The 14,199-nt window shown below is 63.3% G+C and overlaps 1 protein-coding gene across 4 annotated transcripts; it reads left to right on the forward strand.

Moving 5' to 3' along the window:
* The first annotated feature begins 332 nt into the window (after positions 1-332).
* ARHGAP33 (Rho GTPase activating protein 33) lies at positions 333-14,180 on the forward strand. 4 transcript variants are annotated; one of them, XM_070062471.2, is made up of 22 exons: positions 366-524; positions 2,400-2,497; positions 2,574-2,658; positions 2,952-3,032; positions 3,134-3,271; positions 3,671-3,763; positions 4,419-4,541; positions 4,622-4,699; positions 4,784-4,850; positions 4,945-5,004; positions 5,091-5,243; positions 5,320-5,422; positions 6,836-6,980; positions 7,060-7,142; positions 7,223-7,330; positions 8,883-9,028; positions 9,669-9,822; positions 9,916-10,061; positions 10,142-10,216; positions 11,778-12,449; positions 12,542-12,933; positions 13,020-14,180. In XM_070062471.2, the coding sequence occupies exons 1-22, from the start codon at positions 519-521 to the stop codon at positions 13,806-13,808; spliced, it is 3,795 nt and encodes a 1,264-aa protein (XP_069918572.2). In that variant the 5' UTR covers positions 366-518; the 3' UTR covers positions 13,809-14,180. The 4 variants fall into 4 exon arrangements, 3 of the variants coding, with proteins under 3 accessions (XP_089175555.1, XP_069918572.2, XP_089175554.1); XM_089319429.1 differs by lacking the exon at positions 2,400-2,497 and having other exon boundaries at positions 333-524; XM_089319428.1 differs by lacking the exons at positions 366-524; positions 2,574-2,658 and adding an exon at positions 2,659-2,833 and having other exon boundaries at positions 2,416-2,497.
* Positions 14,181-14,199: the final 19 nt, after the last annotated feature.

Below are 14,199 nucleotides of genomic sequence, written 5' to 3' on the forward strand. Positions count from 1 at the left end.
GACTTGGAAAAGATGCCTGAGGGAGGGAGGGAGGCGGGACGCCCCGGGAGAGTCCAGTGAGGGAAGCCAGAGGAGCGGTCACCGGGGCTGGACCCACTACACAGGGCTGCAAGTGTCGGAAGCAGAGCATAAAGAACCTGGGGGTGTGTCTCAGGGGGAGACGACAGCCAATGAAAAACAGTCATGGGCGTGGCGCTGTCAAACTTCGGGGGGCGGGATCCAAAAGGCCGAGCCGAGGATGGGGCCCAAGGCGAAGCCAATGAATAGCCACCAAATGGGCGGGGCGTCGTCTAGGGCCGAGGTTGGAGCCAATGAGGAGCGGCGCCGCGTCCCCGCTCTCCCCAAGCCCCTCTGGGGCGCGCGCCGGGGCCACGGGCAGCCGTTAGGGGCGGGGCCTGCAGCCACCCGCGCGAGGCTCGCGCCCTCCCCTTTGTGTCGCCATGGCGGCGGCGGTGGCGGCGACGAGGACGACGAACGAGGGGTCGAGAGCGGCTGGGGCCTGAGGGAGCTACGCGACCATGGTGGTGAGGGGCCCACGAGGCCGTCAGTCTGTCCGTCCGCGTGGCCGTCTGTCCGGGCGCGGTCCCGCCCCGCGCGCCCCGCCCCCAGCCCCGCCCGAGTCCGCGGCCCGCGCCGCCCCTCACCCTCGGTCGCGGTCCCTCCCGTCCTCCGGCCCAGGCCTGGGTCCGAGCCCTCACCGCGACCCCGCCCCCTCAGCTCGCATCCCCTTCCACACCCAGAATGGGGGTGACAGCGGCCGAGGACCGGCCCTCGCGAGCAGGGGCCGGTCCAGGATGGACGCGCGCCAGCCCAGTGGCCCCCGCAGGGGTCTGCCGCGGCTCGCCGGGGCCCTCGCTAGCCCGGACCCCGGAGCCTCCTCGGCATCCTCACCCCCACATTCACCCTTCCCGGGTCCGGCCCCCTCCTCCTCCCAACAACCCGTTCTCGCTCCTGAGCCCCGCCCCCACGGGCTCCAGCCGCAGCCGGACCCTTTTCTTCTCCTCAGCCCACCCTTGTCGCTCTCTAGCCCCCCACTCCCATCAGCCTGAGCCTCTCCCCCGGCCTCTCCAGCCACTCCCCTAGCACCCCACCCCAAGGACCGCGCGGATCCTTGGGTCCTCTCCATCTTCTTGTCCGCCTCCCCCTCCCCCATCGTCTCCGGCGCCCACCATTCTGCTCCCGCTCATTCATCCATTCATTGCCTCATTGCCTTGCTTCACAGACACGCACTGAGCCCTGCTCTGTGCAGGCCCCCTGCTCCAGGCACAGGGAGAGGCAGATCCCATCCTGCCTTGGGGAGCTTCCTGGGCCCGAGGGGGACACGCCCTGAGGGTGAGACCCAGGCAAGGACTCTGGGTGGCAGAGCAGGGAGAAGCTGGAGCCCAGCGTGGTGCGTCCCCATCTGGCAGCTGGTTAATTTATTGTCGGATTTGACCCAGCCCCTGCTGTGTGACTGGGTTAGCCCTGGGCACTGGGGGCCCAGAGGAATCCGGCACCAGCTCTGTGCCCAGCTCTGCACGGGGCGTGCTGGGGTCTCAGCCTGGGGCCTTGCTTCTGGGGCCATCAAAGTCTGGGGGCACAGAGAGACTTGTCACCAGACAGGGGCATTTCAGAGCGTTCACGGCTGTGACGGGGCAAGCTCAGGCGGTCATACAGCTTGGGAGGGAGGACCCTCAGGGGATGGCAAGGGGCTACAAGAGTGCAGCCTGGGGGGCCAGGGAGAACTTCCTGGAAGTGGACGCAGGAGCTGACAATCAAGGGACACAAGGAGGTGTGGCCCTCGTGAAAGGGTGAGAACGAGTGTTCTGGAGCACGCAGGGCATAGCCTTTCTGACGCTCTAGAAGGAAGTGAGGCGGTGCTGTTTTGCTGGACTCTTGGAAGCTCAAGCACTCTGAGAACGAGCGCAATGGGAGAGAAAGGGCTGGAGAGGTAAACGGAAACCAGCTTGGGGAAGGCTTGACTGTCAGACCAGAGGCTGCAGACTTCAAGCCCAGGACAACAGGGAGCCAGTGGAGGTGCAGGATCGCTAGAGAGACGGGGCCGGATCTGTGTTTCGTGCCCTTGGGAAGACACAGGAAGACGGAGGAGTTGTGAGCTGTGACTGTGCGGTGTGGTCGGAGGGGACCGCGCCCTGCTGGGACTTCAGAAAGGTTTCAGTGGGGAGAGATGGGAACAGCAACTCTTCCCCGTGGTCTGCCTCACTCCTGTCCCCTGCCCCTGACCACGCATGAAGCAGCAGGCCTGCCCTCCAGCCGTCACCTCTGCCCAGCCACCCCGTGTCCAGGACAGTGTGTGGGGCAGCCCTGGCCCCTGGCCCAGGCTGGCAACTGACAGTGCTCCTGTTGTCCCTCTGCGCCCACCTCTGGCAGCCTCTGATTCTGCTCTGTCTTGTCCTCAGGCTCGCAGCACCGACAGCCTGGATGGCCCAGGAGAGGGTTCAGTGCAGCCCCTGCCGGCCCCCGGGGGCCCCAGTGTGAAGGGGAAGCCTGGGAAGAGGTAGGGGTGAAGCAGGGGAAGGCTCAGTGTGGGGGGTGCTCACAGGGCCACTGGCGATGTGCCGTCTGTCCCGCAGGCTCTCCGCTCCGCGAGGCCCCTTCCCGCGGCTGGCTGACTGTGCCCACTTCCACTATGAGAACGTGGACTTTGGCCACATTCAGGTATGCGGGGGAGATCCTGCTCAGTGCTGGATGCTGTCAGCGGCTCCGCCCCAGAAGAGCTGCTGCTCCTGTCTGAGCAGTCAGGAGCACGAGGCCCAGGGACGTGGGCAGACGGGGGAGCTGCTCATTCGTTCATCCGTTTGCTCTTGCGTTCACACAAGAGCACCTCTGTTAGGTGCGTGCTCTGTGCCGGGGGCCTGTGCTCCGGCCAGGACATCGCAGGCCGCATTCTCGGGGAAGCCCAGGAGGGGGACAAAAGTGAGGCCCTCACCTGGGCCTCTGCTTCTCGGCAGCTCCTGCTGTCCCCGGAGCGAGAAGGCCCCACCCTCTCCGGAGAGAACGAGCTGGTGTTTGGAGTGCAGGTGACCTGTCAGGTGAGCTCCCACCTCTCCTCCAGCCTGCGGGCGGGCCGCCGCCGTCCTCCGCTCGTGCCATGACGCCACTGTTCCCTTCTGTGCCTCCCCCGCTGCCGCAGGGCCGATCCTGGCCAGTCCTCCGCAGTTACGATGACTTCCGCTCCCTGGATGCCCACCTCCATCGCTGCATATTTGACCGGAGGTTCTCCTGCCTCCCAGAGCTTCCCCCACCTCCAGAGGGCGCCAGAGCTGCCCAGGTAACCCACCTATTGTCTCAGCTCTGGCTTCCCATCAGTCACCTGTGAACCCACCAAGGCAGGGGGACAGATAGATACTGCAACACTGGCACAGCCCGCGTTCCAACCGCTGAGAATGGAGGAGCCTCAGACGTGGAGCCAAGTTCTGGGGGCTCTAGGATCGTGAGGAGGCCCAAGGGGTTCCATGGGACTGTCAGCAGGGCCAGCCAGCTGGAGCACTCAGGAGCCCTGCCCAACCTGTTTACCCACTGGTGTGACCATGTTTCAGCAGTGAGCAGGTGCCCAGTGGCCCTGCATTCAGGCTGTCAGCCCTCCCCAGAGACGACCGAGGGCAATGGGGGGGGTCCCCGGCTCGCTCAGGTCTGCTCACGGGAGCCCACCCTCACTACCTGCCCCCAGATGCTGGTGCCACTGCTGCTGCAGTACCTGGAGACCCTGTCAGGACTGGTGGACAGCAACCTCAACTGTGGGCCTGTGCTCACCTGGATGGAGGTGGGCCTGAGCACGGGGGCTCGGAGTTGGCAGCGAGTGACGGCTGTCTGAGGGCGGGGACCAGCCAGTGAGTGTGTGTGTGCATAAGAAAGGAAGAGCTCGAGTGGAGGAGGCACTGGTATTTCAGTGTCTGTGTGGGCGCGTGTCTGTGTGTGCGTGTGTGTGTGTGTGTGTGTGTGAGTAGGTGCTGGGCCACGGGAACTGGAGATTTAAAGGTTTATGCACTAGAAATAGGTCTGGCTGTAACTCGCAGAACACCTGGCTAAGAGTGACTCAGACCAGAGGGTTTCTAGACAGCAGGTGTGCAGCGTCAGCTGTGGAGAATGCAGGTGCAAGGTTCGGGGGGTCTTGGAGGCAAGGGAGTCCTGAGACAAATGAGGGGGACCAGTGGTTTGTTTCAGAGGGGCAAGAAGTCAGGCGTTTGACCAGTATCTCTGGCCATTGTCTGGGCCCCCAACCTGCTACCATAAGCCAGCAGTTCACCAGCTTGCCCCCTGCAGCTCCCTCCCGTGGAGAGGGGCCTCGAGACTCCCTCAACAGAGAGGGACAGGTGGCAAGGGACAGCTGGTGGCCTCGCTGGGCATGGAGGAACCCTGGGTGCCTTTCTTGACGCCTTCTTTTGGCCTCTCCTTGCCACATCCTGCCTGCATCTCAGCTGGACAATCATGGCCGACGACTGCTGCTCAGCGAGGAGGCCTCCCTCAACATCCCCGCCGTGGCTGCCGCCCACGTGGTCAAACGGTACACGGCGCAGGCGCCCGATGAGCTGTCCTTCGAGGTGAGGCTGTGGGGGAGCAGACTGCCGCTGGGCTCCCTGGCCCTCCCTTCTCACTCCTCCCCTGCCCCCGCCCTCTCCAGGTGGGAGACATTGTGTCCGTGATCGACATGCCACCCACGGAGGATCGGAGCTGGTGGCGGGGCAAGCGAGGCTTCCAGGTGAGCCTGGCCCGGGGCAGACAGTGGGACTGGGTCCCTGTGCCAGCCCGGGCAGCACAGCCACTGACCCTGACCCTTTCTCAGGTCGGGTTCTTCCCCAGTGAATGTGTGGAACTCTTCACCGAGCGGCCAGGTCCTGGCCTCAAGGCAGGTAGGTGCCAGGCCGGGAGTTGGGGTGGGGGCGAGGGGGAGGCCCTGCTGCATCCTTTGCCACTGTCCACCCTTCCCATCCCTTGTCCACACAGATGCTGATGGCCCCCTGTGCGGCATCCCAGCTCCCCAGGGTCTCTCCTCTCTGACTTCAGGTAATGGAAACAAGGCGTCAGGTCCCTGCCCGCCCCCGCCCCAGCCCTGGCTAACGCTGTCCCATCTGGCCCCCCTTGCCTCGCAGCTGTGCCCCGGCCGCGTGGGAAGCTGGCTGGTCTGCTCCGCACCTTCATGCGCTCGCGCCCTTCTCGGCAGCGCCTGCGGCAGAGGGGAATCCTGCGGCAGAGAGTATTTGGCTGTGACCTTGGAGAGCACCTCAGCAACTCAGGCCAGGACGGTGAGCCCGGCCCCCACCTCCCTGTGCACCCCCCCAGGATGCGACCTGCCCAGCCTGACCTTGCCGCTCTTCCCAGTGCCCCAGGTGCTGCGCTGCTGCTCAGAGTTTATTGAGGCCCACGGGGTGGTGGACGGCATCTATCGGCTGTCAGGCGTCTCCTCCAACATCCAGAGGCTGCGGTGAGGGCCTCCCATGCACCTGACTGAGCGCTGTCTCCATTCCAGTCCTACGCTGTGTGTGGGAGACGGGGACAGGACCCGGGTGGACCAAGGCGAGGTCAGGGAGGGCTGCTTTGAGCTGAGACCTGAAAGGTGACAATAGAGTTAGCGATTTTTTAAAAAAAGATTTATTTATTTATTTGAAAGGTAGAGTTGCAGAGAGGCAGAGAAAAATCTTCCATCTGCTGGTTCACTCCCCAAATGGCAGCAATGGCTGGAGCTGGACCGATCTGAAGTCAGGAGCCAGGAGCTTCTTCTGGGTCTCCCATGCAGCTGCAGGGGCCCAAGGACTTGGGCCATCTTCTACTGCCCTCCCAGGCCACAACAGAGCGCTGGATCAGAAGTGTAGCAGCCGGGACTCGAACCGGCGCCCATATGGGATGCCAGCGCTGCAGGCGGCGGCTTGACCTGCTAGGCCACAGCACTGGGCCCTAGAGGTAGCTTTTTAAGCAGAGGGATCAGCTTTCACTGAACACCTGTGTGTGCCAAGTACTAGGCTCTGGGACCACAGCAACAAGAGAGACACCCCAAAGGAAGCCCTGCCTTCGGGGGCTCACTCCCTACAGGAGAGGACAGGGTCTCCTAGAAGTGATGAGTGCCATGACGGAAAACAGTGTGGGGCAAGGCGGGCCATCATCGTAAGCCACAGAAGAGACTGCAGCTTTAGAGCGCGTGGGCAGAGGGCGTCATGGGGAAGAGCTCTGGAGGAGGTGAGGGAGCAGGCCGCACGGAGCCCCGGGGGAAGCACGCACCGGGGAGGGAGCAGCCAGTGCAGAGAAGGCAGCAGGTGCCAGTGCCCAGGGAGCCGTCAGGGCAGCCTGTGCACAGCCATTTTGAAACTGTTAGGACTGGGGCTTTTCCTCCGAGGGAGGGGGAATCCATGAGAGGGTTCTGAGCCCCGGGGGGCCTGCAAGAGTCTGGAGGTGGGAAGGAGTGAGGCAAGAGCAAGGGGCTCCCAAGAGGCCAGGAGACAAGCGCAGGCCACTGGGGGACACTGAGATGGGAGGTTGCGGGGGGCGGGGGGTAAGTGTGAGCAGGGGCCCAGAGGAGAGTCGCGAGAGGAGAGCGCCGGGGTTTTGTCTGCTTCCCTGCAACTCAGCGCCCTGAGGATGACACGGCTTTATGGTAGGAGCACGGCCACACTCGGGCCAGCTTGGGTAGCTACTCCGTGTCCTCCTGTGTAAAGTGGGGCACCCTTGTCTTTGCCACACAGGCTCATTGAGGGAGTTCGGTAAGGTTCTGCCCCTGGAGAGCCCAGCACAGGGTCTGGGGAGGAGCGGTGCACCCCCCTGTGGTCACCTGGGGAAAGGGAGTGGAGGATTGCACCAGGCAAGTTCTGACCTCAGTCTCTCCTCCCCAACCTGGTGGTCTCAGGCACGAGTTTGACAGTGAGAGAATACCTGAACTGTCTGGCCCGGCCTTCCTGCAGGACATCCACAGCGTGTCCTCCCTCTGCAAGCTCTACTTCCGAGAGCTGCCGAACCCCTTGCTCACCTACCAGCTCTATGGGAAGTTCAGTGTGAGTAAGGGAGCTGGCAAGGTGGGCGGGCTGTGGGATGCGTCCTACCCAGCCCACCTCATGCTGTCCGCAATCTCAGGAGGCCATGTCAGTGCCTGGCGAGGAGGAGCGCCTGGTGAGGGTCCACGACGTCATCCAGCAGCTGCCCCCGCCACACTACAGGTAAACAAGACGGCAGGGCAGCCAGGGCTGGGGTGGGGCTGCAAGGGAGGCTCAGATGTCCCCCTCCACTCTCCCCGCAGGACCCTGGAGTACCTGCTGAGGCACTTGGCCCGCATGGCGAAACACAGTGCCAACACCAGCATGCATGCCCGCAACCTGGCCATCGTCTGGGCCCCCAACCTGCTACGGTAAGCCAGCAGCACACCAGCCTGCCTGCCACAGCTCCCTCCCATGGAGTGGGCCTCAAGTCTCCTGCCAGCACCCCAGGAATGCACCGGACTTTCGTTCTGTCGTTCATTCATCTAATACTCACTTATCAAGGAGCTCCCAGGGAGCAGACCCAGTCCTCCCGGGCTTATCTTCTCAGGGAGGAAGTGGACGCTGAAGCATAACCAGGGAAAATAGGGTGGGGGTGGGCTGGAGAGACAGGACGCAGGGAAGGGATGGACAAGTGTCCTGGCTGTTTGAAGTTTTCTTCTTTTTAAACATTTATTTTTGTGAACGTCAGAGAGAGACAGAGAGACAGAGATCTTCCATATATCAGTTCATTCCCTAAGTGGCTGCCACAGACCTGTCTGTCCAAGGCTGAAGCCAAGAGTCAGGAACTCTGTCCTGGTCTCCCACGTGGGTGCAAGGGCGCGAGCACTAGGGCCATCTAACGCTGCCTTCCCAAGGGCATTAGCAGGGAGCTGGATGAGAAACAGAGCAGCCAGGACTCAAACCAGCGCTCTGATATGGGATGCTGGCGTTGTAGGTGGGGGTTCACCTGCTCTGTACAAGTCCAGCCTCAGCCTGATTTTTCAGGTAGACTAGTGGGGAAGGAGTCAGTAAGTTTTTCTGGCCATCAGCAGAGTGATGGTGCCCAAGACTGGCACACTCTCCATCCCGAAGGAGTTCGCATTCTTCTGGAAAACAGATAGGTAAAATGGGTTGTATGTCAGGTGAAGCGCATAAGAAGTCTGGAGGAGAAGAAAAAGAGAAGGTCGCTCACGATTTTCAATCAGTGGGTGGGGAAGACTCCACTGAGAGGGTAACATTTGCGTCCAGACCTGCAGGAAGTGAGGGAGGGACTCAGGTGGCCATCTGGGGAGGAGAAACCAGGCAGAGGGAACAGCCGAGTGCAAAGGCCAGCGGGCTGGGTGGTGCCCGATGTTGGAGGAAGGCTAAAGCTGAATGGGAAGGTGAGTGATGATGAGGTCGGACAGGTGACAGGGACCCTATGGATGGGTGATGTGTGGGTCATGACAGGGACCCTGTGGATGGGTCATGGGTCATGGGTCATGGGGAGGATTTTGGTTGTTACCTGGAGTGAGGCGCAGCCAGGGCAGAAGCCCTGACCTCACCCAGGGGTTCACAGGCTCCCTCTGGCTACAGGTAGGGAGTGGACTGCTGGGGGCAAGAAGAGGAGCAAGGAGCCAGGGAGGAGGCTGCTGGGATGTCCAAGCAGGAGAGGACAGGGGCTGGGCCAGGGTGGGGGCAGTGGAGTGGAGAAGAGTGAGATTGTATAGGATTGAACATGGGTGGGAGATCGCGAACGATGCCATGTTTGGCCCGAACCACCAGCCAGACTGCACGACTGAGCCTGAGGAGGTCGTGGGGGAGCAGGCCTGGGGGAGTGTGAGAACCCAGGGCTGGGCGGGAGCAGTCTGCCAGTCACTGCTTCCACTGGCTCCTCACAGTGCCTACCCAGAGCCTTCCAGCCAGGGCTCAAGGCACTGGCCTTCCCCTCCTCCCACACAGGTCCATGGAGCTGGAGTCAGTGGGGCTGGGTGGGGCTGCCGCCTTCCGGGAGGTTCGGGTGCAGTCGGTGGTGGTGGAGTTCCTGCTCACCCACGTGGACGTCCTGTTCAGTGACACCTTCACCTCCGCTGGCCTTGACCCTGCAGGTATGCCCGTTCCACCCCGATAGCCTGGCTAGCGCCCCTCATCGTCAGGGCCGCAGTGGGAGGGCAGGTGGGCTCTCAGCCCCATCCCTACCCCCGCGGAAGCTGGACCTCCCTCCCAGCTCCTTGAGGACCCCGCCCCGGCCTCTCCCTCCCCGCGGCCCCCTCCTTCTCATTTCAGCTCCTACGCTCAGGATCCCCACTTCTCCGCCCGCCCGGACACCGTTCTTCCTTCACCCCTTGTAGCTCCTGGGGGCACTGGGGCCAGGGGTCCACCAGGGAGGAGGTGGGAGGTCCCCAGATTTGACCCTGCCCGGGCCCCGCCCAGACTCCCCGCCCTGCCCCGGACCCCAGCCCAGTCAGGACTCAGCTCGTCGGAGGGCCCTCTGGCCGAGGTAACTGAAGCCAGAGCCCTGCCCTCGCTGGCTGCTGGGAGCTGCCTCCTCATCAGCTCGTTCTGCCTCACCTCCTTCTCACCTGCCTGCTGCCCGCACCCATTCCCGCCTGATCCACTCTGGCCCCCTGCCTTGCCAGCCCGGGTGGGCACGCTATGCGGCCGGGGCTTTGAGCTGTGGCGCTTGGCTTTGCCTGTGGCCTTGAGTGGCCCCAGAGCTGACAGCTGGCCCCTTTCCTAACTCCCCAGGCCGCTGCCTCCTCCCCAGGCCCAAGTCCCTTGCGGGCAGCGGCCCCTCCACTCGCCTGCTGACGCTGGAGGAAGCCCAGGCTCGCACCCAGGGCCGGCTGGGGACACCCACTGAGCCTACCACTCCCAAAGCCCCAGCCTCCCCTGTGGAAAGGTGAGTGGGATGCAGGAGGGGAGGGGCGGGAGAAGGAGGGCCCTGGAGGCCCTGGTTCCTCAGACTACCTCCTGTTTCTTACCCGAACTCCAGGAGGAAAGGGGAGAGAGGCGAGAAACAGCGGAAGCCAGGGGGTAGCAGCTGGAAGACATTCTTTGCACTGGGCCGGGGTCCCAACGTCCATCGCAAGAAGCCCCTGCCCTGGCTTGGGGGCTCTCGTGCCCCACCGCAGCCCTCAGGTCAGAGGCTGTGCAGGTGGCAGGGCTGCGGGATAGGCCGCGGAGTGCCCTCCGCCTCCTACTTCTCCCTCTCCTTGCAGGCAGCAGACCTGACACGGTCACACTGAGATCCGCCAAGAGTGAGGAGTCTCTGTCATCCCAGGCCAGCGGGGCTGGTGAGCACGGGGTGGGCCCACCAAGTGCGGCTGGGAGCAAGTGGGGCCTTGGTTTGGCCTCCAAATGTACTCCAAGCATTTGGTTTTAAAAGTTTAAGATCTGGACTTTAGGTGCAGTGAGCCAGACAAAGTATCACCTTGGATTCATTACACAAAGTACTCACTGGTCCTTGGAAGGAGCCCTCAAACAACCTTTTTATCTATTCATTGCTTTTTTAAAAATTTGTTTATTTGAAAGGTAGAGTTACAGAGAGGCAGAGGCAGAGGCAGAGAGAGAGTTCTTCCATCCGATGGTTCACTCCCCAGATGGTCACAATGGCCGGAGCTGGGCCAATCTTAAGCGAGGAGCCAGGAGCTTCTTCCCAGTCTCCATGCAGGTGCAGGGGCCCAAGCACTTATGCTGTCTTCTACTGCTTTCCCAGGCCACAGCAGAGAGCTGGGTCAAGTCTCGAACCAGTGCCCATATGGGATGCCGGCACTGCAAGCGGTGGCTCTACCCGCTCCGCCACGGCGCCGACCCCTATTCATTGCTTTTTTTTTTTTTTATTATTATTTATTTTTTTATTTTTTTGACAGGCAGAGTGGACAGTGAGAGAGAGACAGAGAGAAAGGTCTTCCTTTGCCGTTGGTTCACCCTCCAATGGCTGCCGCGGCCGGCGCGCTGCGGCCGGCGCACCGCGCTGATCCGGTGGCAGGAGCCAGGAGCCAGGTGCTTTTCCTGGTCTCCCATGGGGTGCAGGGCCCAAGCACCTGGGCCATCCTCCACTGCACTCCCTGGCCACAGCAGAGAGCTGGCCTGGAAGAGGGGCAACCGGGACAGAATCCGGCGCCCCGACCGGGACTAGAACCCGGTGTGCCGGCGCCGCTAGGCGGAGGATTAGCCTAGTGAGCCACGGCGCCGGCCTATTCATTGCTTTTGAGAAAAAAATTCACTCATATTATGAGCTTTCATGAACACATTAGCCAGAACCAGAAAAGCCCCCAAACCGTACCTGTGAGCGCCTCCCCGGCCACTGCCACCCCCTAGAGGTATCCTTTAATTTGCTGATCATCACCCCAGCTTGTTCATTTCTGGTTTTTCAAATGTGACTTAAAGGGTGTAAGAAAGGGGCACCACGTGCCTGTGAACTTGGCTGTTTCACTCGCCACCCCCAACTCCCGTGGGTGTGGCTGAGCGTATCGGCCACTGGCTGCTGTCAGGTGGTCTGTGGCTCTCCCACGGGGTGCTACAAGCTCCATTGGACTGGGGCCCTTCAAGCCACACCCCTGCCCCCAGGAGACTGCTCTGCTCTGCACTCCGGCCACACACTGCACACGTTAACTGCTCGGGACGGGTCCAGGTGTTTGGAGCAAGTGTCCCGTGCGTCCCAGTGTGGGGGTCCCCACCGGCCTCACGCTCACAGCCTGGGTGTTGGGGTCTGGAATGGTCATCTGCATGCCTTCCCATATTCACGGCCACGTGGCCCTCCCCAGGAATGTTCCTCTTCATGGGATCGCCCCGTTCTCACTGACGTATGAGCCTGAAGTTCTGACCCTGACCCCCAACTGCCCTCCCTCGCAGGCCTCCAGCGGCTACACAGGCTGCGGCGGCCGCACTCCAGCAGCGACACTTTCCCGGTGGGCCCCGCGCCTGCCGGCTCGTGCGAGAGCCTGTCCTCCTCGTCCTCGTCCTCGTCCTCCTCGTCCTCCTCGTCCTCAGCCTCTGCGTCGTCGGCAGCTGCGCAGGGGGCTCTCTCTGGCTCCCCCTCGCACCGCACCTCGGCCTGGCTGGATGACGGAGACGAGCTGGACTTCAGCCCCCCTCGCTGCCTGGAGGGGCTCCGCGGGCTTGACTTCGACCCCCTCACGTTTCGCTGCAGCAGCCCCACCCCGGGGGATCCTGCACCTCCTGCCAGCCCCGCCCCCCCAGCCCCTGCCTCCGCCTTCCCACCCAGGGCGACCCCTCAGGCCCTCTCGCCCCGTGGGCCCACCAGCCCTGCTTCACCCACTGCCCTGGACATCTCAGAGCCCGTGGCTGTGTCAGTGCCACCCGCTGTGCTAGAACTGCTGGGGGCTGGGGGCACGCCTGTCTCCGTCACCCCAACACCAGCTCTCAGCCCTGGCCCAGGCCCACGGCCCCATCTCATCCCCCTGCTGCTGCGTGGAGCCGAGGCCCAGCTGAGTGAAACCTGCCAGCAGGAGCTCGGCAGCAAGCTGTCACTACCCGGGGCTCGGGGACCCCAGGGCCAGCACGGTGAGGGCTGCCCCCCGCCACCGCCCCCAGCTCCCGGTCCCCAAGGCCACCCTAGCACCCTGCTTACCACTTCCCATTCCTTTTCCGTACAGGTCCTGGGGCGGACTCACCGCTGCTGCCCCCACCCTTGTCTCTCCTGCGCCCTGGAGGGGCCCCACCCCCACCCCCCAAGAATCCAGCACGCCTCATGGCCCTGGCCCTGGCTGAGCGGGCTCAGCAGGTGGCCGAGCGGCAGAGCCAGCAGGAGCGTGAGGGCACCCCACCTGCTCCTCATTCCCCTTTCCGCCGCTCACTGTCCCTGGAGGTGGGTGGGGAGCCCCTGGGGACCACAGGGAGTGGGCCAATCCCCCACTCCTTAGGCCACCCTGGAGCCTGGGTCCCAGCACCCCCACCCTACCTACCAAGGCAACGAAGCGATGGGAGCCTGGTGAGGAACCCGCGGCCCATGGGGACCTCTAGGAGGGGACTCAGAGGCCCTGCCCAGGTCAGTGCCCGGTTCAGGGCAGGGGTGAGGGGGTGCAGGGGGTGCCAGAGATGGCAACTCAGTCCCCATGCTCTGTCTCCTCACAGGTTCCTACTCCTGGCTTCTTCTCCCCAGCCCCCCGGGAGTGCCTGCCACCCTTCCTCGGGGTCCCCAAACCAGGCCTGCACTCCCTGGGCCCCCCGTCCTTCCAGCCCCGCTCCCCAGCCCCAGCCTGGAGGAGCTCTCGGGGCCCCCCGGCATCACTGGACAGGGGAGAGAACCTCTACTATGAGATTGGGGCAGCTGAGGGATCTCCCTACTCCGACCCCACCCGGTCCTGGAGTCCCTTTCGCTCCATGCCCCCCGATAGGCTCAGTGCCTCCTACGGCATGCTTGGCCAGTCGCCACCCCTGCACAGATCCCCCGACTTCCTGCTCAGCTACCCCCCGCCCCCCTCCTGCTTTCCCCCAGACCACCTTGGCTGCTCAGCCCCGCAGCACCCTGCCCGGCGCCCCACCCGGCCTGAGCCCCTCTATGTCAACCTAGCCCTAGGGCCCAGGGGTCCCTCACCCACCTCCTCTGGCTCCTCCTCTTCCCCTCCTGCCCATCCCCGAAGCCGCTCAGATCCCGGCCCCCCAGCCCCCCGCCTCCCTCAGAAACAGAGGGCACCCTGGGGCCCCCGCACCCCTCATAGGGTGCCTGGGCCCTGGGGCCCACCCGAGCCTCTCCTGCTTTACAGGGCAGGCCCTCCAGCTTACGGGAGGGGGGGTGAGCACCCTCGAGGGTCTTTGTACAGAAATGGGGGGCAAAGAGGAGAGGGGGCTGGTCCCCCACCTCCCTACCCAACTCCCAGCTGGTCCCTCCACTCTGAAGGCCAGACCCGGAGCTACTGCTGAGCTGGAGCCAGGAGGGCCTTCCTCTCCCCCCTCCCCCTGTGGGATCCCCCAACCAGTCCCTTGTTTTGTATTTTTCTTGAGCCCTGATCCATACCCCAGGTTTCTAACTTTGTAACTTGCTTCTGATGTGGGTCCCTAACCTATAATTGTAGAGTCCCTACCCTGGGCTAAAGGGCATGCCCATCCTCCCACCACCCTCCATCCTGGGGGCCCTCGCACAAACCCGGGGGAGGCTAGGCTGACGCCCCGCCCCTCTCCCTCCCAGGAGCCCCCAGCATGTCCTGACCTGTGCACAGGGGGTGGGGGGAGCTCCTGCCTATCTCCCCCACACGTCCCACTAAACCATCTGACAAGCTTAATAAAATGGTGGAAATGTGGCTGCTGCTGCCGT

This window comes from Oryctolagus cuniculus, chromosome 18, assembly GCF_051225735.1.
Source record: "Oryctolagus cuniculus isolate XC-2025 breed Fujian yellow rabbit chromosome 18, ASM5122573v1, whole genome shotgun sequence".
Lineage (NCBI taxonomy): Eukaryota > Metazoa > Chordata > Mammalia > Lagomorpha > Leporidae > Oryctolagus > Oryctolagus cuniculus.

Excerpts from the sequence above, each read along its gene's own strand:
- ARHGAP33 (XM_070062471.2), top strand. Across the intron at positions 4,542-4,621 it reads CCGATGAGCTGTCCTTCGAG|GTGGGAGACATTGTGTCCGT; the intron begins GTGAGGCTGTGG and ends CGCCCTCTCCAG. Across the intron at positions 10,217-11,777 it reads ATCCCAGGCCAGCGGGGCTG|GCCTCCAGCGGCTACACAGG; the intron begins GTGAGCACGGGG and ends CCTCCCTCGCAG.